This window comes from Sorex fumeus, unplaced genomic scaffold (genome assembly GCF_029834395.1).
Source record: "Sorex fumeus unplaced genomic scaffold, SorFum_2.1 ptg000086l, whole genome shotgun sequence".
Taxonomy (NCBI): domain Eukaryota; kingdom Metazoa; phylum Chordata; class Mammalia; order Eulipotyphla; family Soricidae; genus Sorex; species Sorex fumeus.
In genome coordinates this window covers 36,280,530-36,294,029 of record NW_026606143.1, presented here as the reverse complement: position 1 = coordinate 36,294,029, position 13,500 = coordinate 36,280,530, and the positions used below count along the sequence as shown (strand labels likewise).

The 13,500-nt window shown below is 39.3% G+C and overlaps 1 protein-coding gene across 5 annotated transcripts in view; it reads right to left on the bottom strand.

Annotated features, from left to right (window-relative positions):
• Positions 1 to 1,127: 1,127 nt before the first annotated feature.
• The window catches only part of AP1S2 (adaptor related protein complex 1 subunit sigma 2), a 31,018-nt gene continuing 18,645 nt past the window's right edge, over positions 1,128 to 13,500 (bottom strand). For 2 of the 5 annotated variants that reach the window (XR_008794857.1, XM_056131201.1), the window contains 2 exons: positions 3,704 to 3,755; positions 1,128 to 2,592 (listed from right to left, as the gene is read on the bottom strand). Coding sequence is in view for 3 of the 5 variants with exons in the window: in XM_056131201.1 (XP_055987176.1) it covers positions 2,585 to 2,592; positions 3,704 to 3,755 (60 nt within the window). In the remaining 2 variants the exon portion in view is untranslated. Of the gene's footprint in view, positions 2,593 to 3,703; positions 3,756 to 7,135; positions 7,389 to 13,500 lie in introns of those variants that run through there. The other 3 variants (XM_056131202.1, XM_056131206.1, XM_056131205.1) reach the window with 3 other exon arrangements.

Here is a 13,500-nt window from a genome sequence, read left to right as displayed (position 1 = left end):
CTGGTCCCTTCTCTATCCTAACTTCCTTTGCCCCTCACACATTGTGGCAAACTTCCAACCATTGACCAGTCCTGCTGGCCCCTGTTTTATCTGGCCTTGTATATTAGTCTCATACTGTTTTTTATGTCCCAAATGAGTACAGTCATTCTATTATCTGTCCCTCTCCTTGTGATTCATTTTACTCAGCATGATACTCTCCATGTCCATCCATTGACAAGCAGATTTCATAATTTCATTTTTCCTAACGGCTGCATAGTATTCCATTGTGTAGATAGATGTACCATTCTTCTTTTTTAAATTTTTATTAGTGAAACACCATGAGGTACAGTTGTAGACTTACAAATTTTTGTGCTTGGGTTTCGATTATACAATGATCAAATACCCATCCCTCCGCCAGTGCCCATTTTCCACCACCATGAATCCCAGTATCCCTCCCACCCCCATCCCCCCATCCCACCCTGGCTCTGTGGCAGGGCATTCCCTTTTGTTTTCTCTCTTCTTTTGGGTGTTGTGGTCTGCAAAAGAGGCATTGAGTGGCAATCATGTTCAGTCCATAGTCTACTTTCAACATGCATCTCTCATCCTGGGAGGATCCTCCAAACACCCTTTATTTGGTGCTCCCTTCTCTATCTGAGCTGCCCTTTCCCCTAGAATGCCCGGCTGGCCTCTAAGCCATGGAGTAATCCTCCTGGTACGGATCTCGGCTATTCTTGGGTATTAATCTCCTATTTTGTTACTTTATGTCCCCCAGATGAATGCAATCTTTCTATGTCTATCCCTCTCTTTCTGGCTCATTTCGCTTAGCATGATACTTTCCATAGATGTAGCATTCTTTATCCAGTCTTTGTTCTCGGGCTCTCAGGTAAACAGCTTAATTTTATTGTAGATTTCTCAGTCTTAGATATCCTAGCTTTAGTATGCAGCATTTCCCATTTGTGATGAACAGGAGACTCCTTAACTATCACAACCAAGGATTTGATTTGCTGCTTCTATCATGCCGTCATTTGCAAAGATCAGTTCATGTGGGGGCGTTTTCCAGCACCTCTCATTCATGAGGGTGGGGATCCAGTTGATTAAGAGTGCCTGTGATTAGCAAGTAACATCAAAAGAATAGAAAAGTCAAATGCTTCAGGGTTTTAAAAGCGGCATTTATTGATTGAAAATAAATGTATAGATAAGCTCTCAGTAGCATGGAATCCACATTATTTTTTATGAGCCTGAAGTACATGAACATCCCTTAAATCTTGCATCATTTATCTTGTATGTGCTTTTAACAACCACCACATTCACATGGAGGTTTATTTTCAGCATTCTACTAAACAAAAACTCAAAACTCTCTGCAGCTTTCCACACTGGGTCAGTTTTGGAAAGAGAAAAGCACACTACAGTGGTATGTGTTGGGCATTTTACAACAGCTAACGGGTGATGGGATAAGACAGAGTTCCCATGGCCTAAATGTTGGTCAGAATCACAATGAAGCTTAATCCAGCCCAGCAGGTACAAGTGAAATGGCAATGATGAAAACGTGTTTCCACAGATTCAAGATACATGAAAGTGACACTAAAACGATTTGACAGCTTTGAAAGTATCGGGCCCACTAATGTCATTTTACCTCATTCGGCTCTCCCTTTTATATGAAAGGCGGTGTCCCTTTTTATTTTTATAATACTTTTGATACTGGGCAGTGTCACGGAAGGGAAGAAAACTGCCTTAGCATTGGCAGCACTTCTAAGTGGAGGGAAGCAAAATTAACGTGGCAGTAACTAGCACCCCAGAAAAGCTTTAACTTTAATAGCTTTAACCAAGACTTAATGTAACACTTGGTGAAGAAAAGAACACATTTTGCCATACGATAGTTTTCCATTTCTCTCAGGAGTCAGACACTCCTCGACCTTAAAAATGAACGTGTGCCATAGTATGAAACGGTTGAGCTCTATTCATTGTCCCTGGGTCCGAATGTCTAAGAAATCTTTGGGGCTAAAAGAGCATCGTTCCAATTTTGTCATTTGTGTGTTCCCTTTGTTTTAAGGTTTGTAATAAGCTTCTAATAAGGGTCTTTGGTATAAATTTGGAGTACATTTGATGTGTCAAGAGTTAAATTTTCATTCTATATGTGATATTGTAATTCCCTTTATTTGCACGTATACTGAAGTACTACACTAGTCTTTGGTTTCATAAAACCAGATTTTGCATAATTTAACTGTTTCCTTTGCTAAAAGACAGTGGTTAATAATAAATGTATATTTCCTGATTGTGTCAGTTTCATATGCATAATCAAAATAAGGGAAACGGGCCTATAAACTTGAAAATATCCAAAAAAAGGTACTTTTTCTGCATTATTGTAATTCATATTAATTCCCTTAAAGTTACCACTTCATTACCCAAAGTTCCTTTAAAAAAATTGTGTAGGCCTGAATGAAGCAGCTTAGCAAAAACAGTAATACTGACAAGACGTCATCTTACACCATTAGCTAACATGAACATGAAGGCAGTGACCATCTACAGTGTGAAATGCCACAGGAAGTCGTCAACAGGGGAGGAGGCTTATGTCAGTCCAATTTCTTCAAGAACACTACGCGGAGTTTCAGCTTCCTGTGGAAGGAAAACGGGACGTGATGAGCAGATCCAGGAAGCTTAAGGATGCGAAACTGACATGAAAGGCCGTGCAAGTTCCGAAGAGGAAAGCAAGCAGTTCAGTGGTGGGGACACATTCTACACTGAGAGCCCAGGCTACTTAGGGTTTTGCGCCCCCCAAAATCAGAGACCACTGGGGGATAATTTTATCATGCATGAAATACCTGCTGATTTACCTACCCACATCCCTGGGCACTTTTGCTGTAAAACAAAAAGCTGTCAAACTGAGGCCAACCCCACTGGTGATTCAGGAAAACTACTGACACCAAATTATCTACGGGAAAGATCCCTCATTGTCAAACTCCAAGTGTCCCCTAAAACAAAAAAGCGCGGGGGAAAAACCCTGAGTTCTTAATTTTGGTGTCCATGCCCTCTTTGGGGGCTTTTGTATTTGAAATGTCTTTTCCTCTGAGCTCTTACTCAGTTTTTACTTAACTATCTCCGGCAGCAGAGCTTCAGAAATAATCACCTTCCCAGTCAGCCTCGGGGCAACCAGAGGCACCATACATACACAAAAGAATGCTCTGGAACAAAGGTATTTTTGTCTTATGTAACAATACTCTTAGTTAATTTAAACTATTGCATATATTTTTGTTTTGGGGCCACACCCAGCAATGCTCAGGGGCTACTCCTGGCTCTGTGCTCAGGAGCAACCCCTGGCGGTGCTCAGGAGAACAGATGTGGTGCTGGAGATCAAACCACGGTCTAGCCACATGCAAGGCAAGCGACTTAGCTCCTGGACTCTCTCTCTCTCGCCCTGAAATACTCTTTTCGAAATGTCAAAGGGAAACAAAGCAAGCAGAATTGCAAAAAAAAATTTTCAAAGCTCCCAAAGGTTGACTTGGCACATTGCAAGGTTTGAAAGGTAGCTGAGATGTCAGGTATCTCTAGCAACGATCGGATTAAAAGACATCCTAACACGGGCAGAGAGAGAGCACAATGGGTTGAGCGCATGCTTGGCCTGCTGGAGGCCCAGATTTGATTCCTGGCACCTCATGATCACCCGAGCACCACCAGGAGTGACCCCTGCCAGGTGTGATCGAAAAAATAAACAACAAAGGCATATTACCTATGGAGGGAAACAGTGCTGGGATGGAGACTTGTTTGGAATCTGGTTCAAACTGATTATAAAAAGGCATTTTTAAAGACAATTAGGAGAAATTGAAATAAGAACAAGATTATGAATTACTGTTTTCAGTATCCAATAATACACTTACTTTTGCATCCTAATTGTGGTACAGCACAAAGCAAGGAAAATAAAAATTATATTAAGTCATAAATTCATATTAATTTAATTATATGTAAAGTGCCATATGGGATCATTTTAAGTAAAACACTTAAACTCAATGATCTGTTTCCTTAAAGTGGAAAGAAATACGGTACTTACCTTTTATGTGTTGAGATCGCGATGGCTCAGTGCCTGATTTACTGAAAACGCTCACAAAATATTAGCTTGATATTGTTATGCAACAGCAATTTGAAGGTATTTGGTATTTAGTGCCGAATAAAGCACTGTAAGCCAATCATAGAAATTTAATATGATGGGGTCTGATTGTTTGTTTGCTTTGGGGCCACACCCTGCAATGTCCAGGGGTTACTCCTGGCTCTGCAGCCAGGAATCCCTCCTGGCAGTGCTTGGGAGACCACATGGGATGCCAGGGATCGAACCCAGATTGATCACTTACTTGCAAGGCAAGCAAGTGCCTTACCCACTGTACTGTCTCTCTGGCCCTTGATGACATATTTTGTGTTTTGTATTTAAATATTAGCAAGACCTGCTTTTGGTGGGAAGGTCTTCTCTTCCCCCACCCCCACCCCCGCAGTCGTGCCAGAGATGTTACCCAGGGCCTTAGATATACAAAGCAAGTGCTCTACCACGGAGTTACATCCCTGATCAAAAATAGGCATTAAAAAGACAGTCTTCTAACCCATCAAGCACTCTTGCCCTACCACCAGATTGCACTTAGGCAAACTACAGCTCTAAATGTGGAAGATAATAAACAAATGATATTTTTGAAAAAAAAACATTCAGCCTGTGATTCTAACAAACTGACTACAAAAATGCACTGTCAGATAACAGAAAAAGTGAACCAGGAATAAGATATTAGGAACAGTCATTAGTTTGAAGGGGGCGGGGCCTGTCCCTTACAGATGCATACTGAAGCGTTAAAGATGAAATGACAGGATAGCTGTGTAGGGCTTGCTCTCCAATAGAGGCAAAGATGAGGGTGGAGCCAATGAAACAAGTACATGAGTGAATGGTTACTGACACTTGAAACAAGTGATGATGCATACATAAGGTTTCCTTAGATGATTCTATTCACGTATCTTGAGTTTTCGTGATGAACATTATTTGCTTTTTGTTAGACTTAGTAATGCTTAGGGGATACTCCTGGCAGGGTACTTGGGGCTGTTTCCTGCAGGGCTTGGGGGAACTATCCAGTACTGGGGGTTCTCTCATGTAAAGCATGTGCCACAGCCTTTTTTTTAAAAAAAAATTATCTCCCTGGCCCCATAATAAAAAGGGTTTAAGGGAAGTCTAAAGGAAACGATGCACCACTCCAGGAGTGATGTCAGGCTTTCACTAATACTACTTAGCTTTAAGCACTACATACACTGAAAGTACACACATCTCAGTAACATGTTAAATGAAGGAAACAATTTTAATGTAATTATTTCCATGTAATGTTAAATGATTTTAAAACTCAAATAAACGTTAATGTTTTCAGTCAAGGATGCCTGCATTAAATGATATCATTTAACATTCTTAGCTCATCCATGTCTCATCTATTCCCTGGAGCTGGCCCAATTTCCTCTGTGCTCTATGACTGCAGTTGCATACAATATTTCGTGCAGAGAATCATGTTGCTTATCAAATGCATTGTTTAAATTCCATCGTTCTAAAAGACCTTAATTTCTCAAATTATGTGTCTTTCTCATGGGCCTTCTAAAAAGCCTTGTTTCAAAGACTCATTTACACATTTTATTAGATATTGTACAAATAGTACAAGTGTATGAATTGATTATAAAATATAATTTTTTACATGTTCATATTGCAAGTGTGGCTCAGAATTACTTAGAAAAGCTGTGACTTTAAAGTGGTCAAATTCATGGAAAAAGTACAATGGTAGTTACTAATGGCCGAGGGGGGGTGTTGCTCACTGGGTACCAAGTTTAGTTTGCAAGCTAAGGCTGTGAGAGATTTGTTGCATGACAATGTGAATATACTTTCCTGAATGGTATACTTGAAAATGGTTAAGCTGGTCAATCTGTTATTTTTAAACCATAATTTTAAAGAATTATCTAGAAAGATAAAACATAAAGTACACACTTCAAAAGAGTGGGGGAAGAAAATAGTCATTCACATCAAAGTACATGCAATGCTTTTATTTTAGACATGCAAGGAAAGCGATTTCAGAATCTATCAATTTAAAGCAAGCAGCTGTATACAGATAACAAAAGAAGCAACTTTTTGTTACAGCACAGGACATTCAAAGCAAACAGGCATGACACAGGGCATATTTCTGCAGTCTTCAAACCGGATGAATAACATATTGCGGGGCAGGGAGCAGGATGGAGGGAAAAATGGAAACAAAAGACCAATGTTCTCAAATGCCCTCAATGGATCCTCATTTGATAGCTTATCCAGGTGCTTGAAATGCCATGTAGAACAGTGAGAATGAAAAGGATGGAAATACGCAATATGCCTTCTTGTCCTAGTGTGTGCTGTTACAGGCCTTCTCTTAGTGGCAAACTAGTTTAAGCATCTTTTGTATTTATTGATGGTAACTTATTAGACTCGGGCTTTAAACTCTCCGGGTGTACATAATGATTTGTTACTTTTCCTCGTACAATAAAATATACTGTATTTTGAGAGTATGATAATGACCGATATCAAAGGTTTTACTATTCAGAAATATATATTCAGTATTTAAGGCTTTTTATATCATAAGAACCATAACAATATTTCTACATAAACCAAATCTTATCATCTTAACTATACAAGCTCAGTCTTAATACTTTGAAATGGTTGATTACTATTGAACTATAGACTGAAGATGAGATATGGTGGACATATTTCTGATACTTTTCTGAGACTTCTTAAAGGGATTGTTTAATATTGTATAATGCAAATATAATGCCATAAATGTGATGTTATGAATTATTAAGGACAGTGAATATTTAAATATTATATAATAGTACAGATGTTATTTTCTTATATTATTTCCAAGTACCCTTTATACATATTAGTTCATATAGACAGTAATAACACCATACTAAGTAGAGTTTCATTCCCTCCACCCAACATTGAAAAACAAACCATGCTATATATTATGGCACTGCTTTTTGCAACCTAACATTTCAGTTGTATTTTCTTTGGTAAACACATTAAAGACAACTCGGTTTTTCCTCTTTCAAGATTTATCACAGAGAGTTCGTAAATGATAGTTCATAAATGATGACACGTGTCAAACATTCATAGGTCACTTTTTTCAAGAAGAAAATGAAATCATCTGCAAGCAGGAACAAACTGTATTAAGAACACATAGAGAATGAAAATAAAACCAAAAAGAATGAGAACAGGAAAAATTACAATGCTACAGGTTATTGATTCTATTATTAGAAGATAACCAGTCACCAAGCTGAGGATATTTTCTTTTCATAAGTGTATCAGCTCTATTTCCTCGTGAAATTCTGCATGGGCGATGAGTAGTCATTTAGTACACAGGGACATTAAAATATTCATGGCGTGGCTACAAAAGAAATGCAATATTCTTACACACGGTATACAAACTAACACCGACAAGCAGATTTCTAGAATGGCTAGTGCATAGTAAAGAAAATGGAAACTTTTTTTGTGGTTTGGTTCTGTGGCTTTGGCTAAATATTTAGCATTTTCCCCCCAGTTTAGGGGGCCACACCTGGCAGTGCTCAGGGTTTACTCCAGGCTCTGTGCTTACGGGTCACTCCTGGCAGGGCTCTGGGGTCCATGTGGGGTACCGGGGATTGAGCAAGGGTTGTCCATATTAAGGCAGGCGGCTTACTCCCTGCATTCTCTCTCCAGCCCTTGAATGTTCTAAACAGTACCCAGGAGTTCAGCTTCATCTCCCGTAACTTCACTATAGATTGGATAATCAAAATCATGACCCATATCTTACAAAAATCACAAAGCACTGCCTTGTATTAATACTACACTGGAAAGAATTTCAGAGAGTTATCAGGGTAGTACTGAGTTCATTGAAAATTCAAGTTAGAATTTTCCTTCCTGGAATTGTTTAACCCCCTTCAAATTTTGCTGTGTCTACAGTGCCTTAGGCTTTTCTAAGAGTCACTGGGAGGGTTTCAAGCATATACTCCAACACCACACCCACGTTGGGGCCAAAGCTCACCAGGGCAGTTAAACATAGCAAGGGATGGGGGATGGCCCTGAAGGTTTGAAGAATCCACTCAGCTTTGAGACCAACGGTGTGACCTCATAATCCTCAAGACAGGAAGTAGGCACTGGTGGAGGGTGTGGTGTCGTAACACGGTGTATGGAACGTGATCAGTATCGATATTGTAAATCACCGTGCTTAAAAACATCCATCCTCAAGATAGATTAAAAAAAAAAAACTCCAAAAGTATTTAAGTGTGTATGCCTAAAAATGTATCTGAAAATATGCTTAACACATCAGGTAAACTGAGGTGAGGTTTTACGCTGACCCAGGAGTCCAGAGTTAAAGTATGTGTTTTTCCAATTCTATAACCTTCATATTTATGCAGCTCAGCTACACCATCATGTAGTGTTCCAGTATGTCACAAAACTCTTATATAACCACTGAACACCAAAGTACGGGGATATAACCACTAAATACCAAAGTACAGGGGGAAACCACTTAAATATTCATCCTTAATCATTCCAAAACAACTAAGAGAGATAACTGCCTTTTTCCCTACTCCGAATAAATTATAGAGGAATCAAGCAGCAAGTTAAAACAGTATTATTAATAATAAATTAACCCTGATGTTTAATTTTATTAAAGAATCTCTTATTTTCATATGGGAATTCTATCTCTATCAATAGCATTAAAGATTCATAGCATTTAATATTGTTTCTGTCAATGAACCTCTGAAACTATTCTAATACTCTCTTGTGTAAAAAAAATCACAAGCCTGAAAGATAGATCATTATCACAGCAAAATTCCCTATGGCAATATCAGCAAATGAAGCAACTAGGGCTATTCCTGGAACTTAGTGCAATTATACTTCTTATGTAATGCTGAAAATATAAACGAATATCAAACTGAATCCAATATCAAACTGAATCCATATACGATACCCTACTACATGTTGGTGCATGTCATTATTTCACCATGTATTCTAGTTTATATCCAATTAAACTCTTTTTATGACACACGTTTTGTTTTCTGGAGAAAGAACAAGAAAAGTTTAAGACTATCAAATAATCTTTCACCTAAATAATATCTTATAATATAAAGACCTTTGAGCCTCTATATTGTAGCTTTTAATCTTTTGTCCGCTCGCTTAATCTGTTATCACACTACATCATGAGCTGTAAATGTGGAGAGCTTGTGCCCGTTATAAGAAAAGAGAAAGGTAGTTTCTGAGAGGGTTGTTCCTCCCCAGGCTTTGAAAGAAAGAGAGTGAAGACCTATATAGACAATTCTTACCAACAAGACATCTTTCAGGCTTTTAGAAAAGGGCTCATGATAAGCAAAAGTATTCTTTTATAGCCCATGATCCTTTCACTGTACTTAAAGAAATTCACATCCATTAGTTGTGGAAAGTACAATGCTGAGAAAACCCTGCCACTGGAAAAACATTCTTCATAAAGAAAGCACACAAAAATAAGTTATTGTTTTACCGCTTTAAATTAATAGTTCACGTTTTAAATATTCCCCCCTAGTTTAGACGCTGGAGTATGAATAAGTTATACTATAAATAAATGCCTTAATGACCACTTACCATTTATGGTTGATTTTACTTAAATAATAGATACACCGATAAGTAAGTTACTTTTTCTCATACAAAAATAATATTATAGAGGATTAACTAGAATTCAAGTACTCTGGACCCTCAAACCACTAGTATATCTTATGAACCATTGAAAAATGACATTAATTGTGAACTAGGTAAGAGCAAAGTATATTTTAACTAGGTCTCTGACTTTCTATTACCCAGAAAGCCCAGGGGATGTTTATGGTGGGGAGCCACCTGGCAGAACTCAGGGGTCACTCCTGTGTGTTCAGACCCACAACTGGCAGTGCTGGGGCACCATATAAGGTACAAGGATTCAAATTATTGTTGTATCTGGCCACGTGCAAGGCAAGTGAAGTGCCTTAACCAATGCCCTATCTCTCTAGCCCAGAAAAGAACTTGCTTGTTTCTGGGCCACATCCAGCGGTGCTCAGGGACTATTCCTGGCAGTGCTCAGGAGATGATATGTAATGCTGGGGATCTAACCAGGTTAGCTTCACACAAAGCAAGTACCTTAACTCCTGGACTATCTCTCCAGCCTCAAATCCAGTTCTTTGTTACACTAAAATTTCAGTGATTCAAATTACATGGGGGTATGGGCCAGAATGATAAGTGGGAAAAAAATGTTTTTAATTGTTTTGAAAAAAAATTTCAGCTGCAAGTTGCCTTTAGAGCCCCCTTTTGGGAACAAATTACACTTACATTCCACCTGAAATGTGCCTCCAATCCAGGGCAATCCTTTTGCTCATCAGTAATCTGTTCCCCATTAAGTCCATTTCAAACTCTCACCATTTTCCTTGTTACTCAATTCTTTCTTTCCTAAGACCCTCAGATGCTCTCCTCTACATGATGTAGCTTCTCAAGGTCAAGAAACTGTTCTCCTGAGGAGACACAGCTTCACTCCACACCAGCATCTTGGGGCAAAGAAGGAAGACGGCTCTTCCTGCCTACACCAAAGCTTTTCATTCCATTTTCATTCTTCCTCCCAATATACTTTCCCTCTTATCCTATTTTTTTTCATCGCTTTGCATTAGTCCCTTCTCCTTAATAGACAAGCATGCTCAACTTTCCTCCACAGCGAAAGTAATCCTTCCCTCTCTCCCGTACGAAAAGGGCCAGTTGGAATGTGATAGATAGCAGCATTCAGCTGCCGTCCCGGTTCGCAGAGGTACAAAAGTTGAAACCACTGTCTACCACCTTGGTGCGAACACTGGTCTGTGAACTGCTGTGTAGGACAGGTGTCGGTCTGCAGGTTTAAAAGGCTGAAGAATGCTCAAGTATAGGATGACGAACACAGCAGAGAGGAATTAAAGTATACATGTTCTCAATCACCTTCCTAAGAAAAGACAAACCCTGTTACTTGGCCCCCCACCCGACCTTCACCAGAGTAGGCGACTGTCTGGAAAATAAAACAAAGTGCGAATCTATAAGGAAAACTGGTATGTCAGCCAATTGTGAGAAGAATTAAGTCTTGAGATAAGTGCTGAAGTAAATGAATGGTATTGGATCCAAAATTGAAAATCTAATCTGATATGTCTCTATATGTGGTAAAAGAGAAAAGAATTTACATTAAAATAAATATAAATCAGTGTGATCTGGAGTTACTGCTCTACTCTGGTTTTCCTAATAAAGGAACTAGAGTGAGTATCTTTTGCCCTTTGTGTTCTAGAATGCAAACGTCCTTTTGAATGTCCCTTACTGAATTCTGTGACAAAAGATGCAAAGTCCTTACTCTTAAACTAAGGTCTATGTTCATAGCAATGAATAAAAAAGAAACCCGGAAAACACTTTTAAATCAAATTTCATTTGATAGGACTCTCGGTGTCAGTCTTATTTCATGACCAATTGTGAAACACTAAGAAAGTGGAGTGATTTTTTTTTGGTTAAATTAGCAAGGCGTGGCAAGAGCAATCTGGCAGCTCCAGATGGTTAGTGTCTAAAATGGCCAAAAGCACACAACTGTTTCACTTTATGTGCTGAAATTTTTATTTTTAGCAAATTCTACTCTAGTTTTATTTCCTGGAGTAGCACAGCGTATACTCTTCCATTTACACAGCAGCATTTTTCTCTTAAAAACTGTAATACTAATTGCAACTTTGTCTTAACAAACTTCTAGGAAAAGGCAGGGGAGGTATGAGGTTTTTCCCCAATGATAATACCTTAATGTTAAAGTCCGTCTCTAGATCTTTACTCACTTGATGGACTTTGAGTATATTTTCATAACAGTGCATATAAATTGATCTCATTTAGTGGATTCATACATGGCTGTACTGTAATTTCCTCACCCCATTTCCCTGAGATATGTCTATAGAGTATGTGTCTCTTTGAGAGCATTTGTGTATTTGTTGGACAAATTCCCTGATGTCTTATATAAGGCTGAAAAATGATGATGGGATAACTACATGTTACAAACACTGCTCTAAAATTTCTTAGTGATAGAATACTAAGGACATATTACCTTTGCTGGCAGTCAATTTTAACTTTTTTTTAAAATAAAAAGTAGAATTTTAGTACTGTCACTGTCACTGTCCTCCCGTTGTTCATCGATTTGCTCAAGTGGGCCCAGTAACATCTCCATTTTGAGACTTGTTGTTACTGTGTTTGGCATATTGAATATGTCATGGGGAGCTTGCCAGGCTTTGCCGTGTAGACGAGATACTCTTCAGTAGCTTGCCGGGCTCTCCCAGAGGGGTGGAGGAATCGAACCCGCTTGGCCAGGCTGGCTGCATGCAAGGCAAACGCCCTACCCGCTGTGCTATTGCTCCAGCCCAGAATCTTAACAAATATAACTAATTTCAAGTCTATAGTATTATATTTGCCTTTATCATTTGGAGCGCTTAAATTGCACTAAATTTAATATAGGTGTTTTCCATACACGAAACAATTCTTGGAGTGACTGAATTAAAAAATTCTAACTCTCAGATGTAAAATTTGGGTGGTCAGGCAATCGGGTCCCACCCCAGTGCTCCAGGGTCCCAGGTGCTGTGTGCAGGAACCAGGAGCCTCCCTCAGCTTCGGATTGTGGGGGTGGTTCTCTGGCCCCCTAAGTAACATTTTTAAGGTATTGAAGAACAAAGGCCGATATATAGAGTGAGTCTCTAGATACAAATCCTGGCCACTTAAACGGTTCCTCCTTTATGATCAAATCCCTAAAGCGAATGGGGGAAATCAGCAGAAAATTCAAATATGTTTTGCCTGCCTACAGGGTAAACTCAATTGTTTCCAGGTAAAAACTCAATTACCTTAACAGACATTAGAAGATGTGGGTTGTTCCTGAGGAATTAAATTACACAGTGATATCCCACAAGCTTTGTTGCTCTGAGTTAGGAGCTAAAGTCAACCAGATCTTATATCCACAGGCGCTGGTTATCAAGTCAAGGTAATTTCAGGGAATGAGGTGATTTATTTTTTAATTTAGCAGTGCTAGGGGCCTAGGGTCCACTTCCCGCAATACTTGGTGCAACAGGCTAAATGGTTCAGTGCTAGGAGACAACGGAACCACACAGCACCTAGAGGTGTTCAGAGGGTCACTCAGTCTTTGTGCCTGCGGCCCTTGAGCTATCCCCTAGTCTCTGAAAGAGGTGAAATTTTAATAGTAATTTATGCATCCTTAACCATATCTATCGTTCTATCCACGACTTTTAGGATTTCCTTTTCAAAATTCCTCCTTTGATTCATTTTCACACAGTCATTTATAGCCTGGACCATATAACGGTAAAAGGCCCTCCCGTTGATCAACAATTTGCTCAAGCGGGACCAGTAACGTCTCCATTGGAGATTTTGTTATTACTGTGTTTGGCATATCGAATACATCACGGGTGGCTTGCCAGGCTCTGCCGTGTGGGCGAGATACTCTCGGTAGCTTGCCGGGCTCTCCGAGAGGGGCG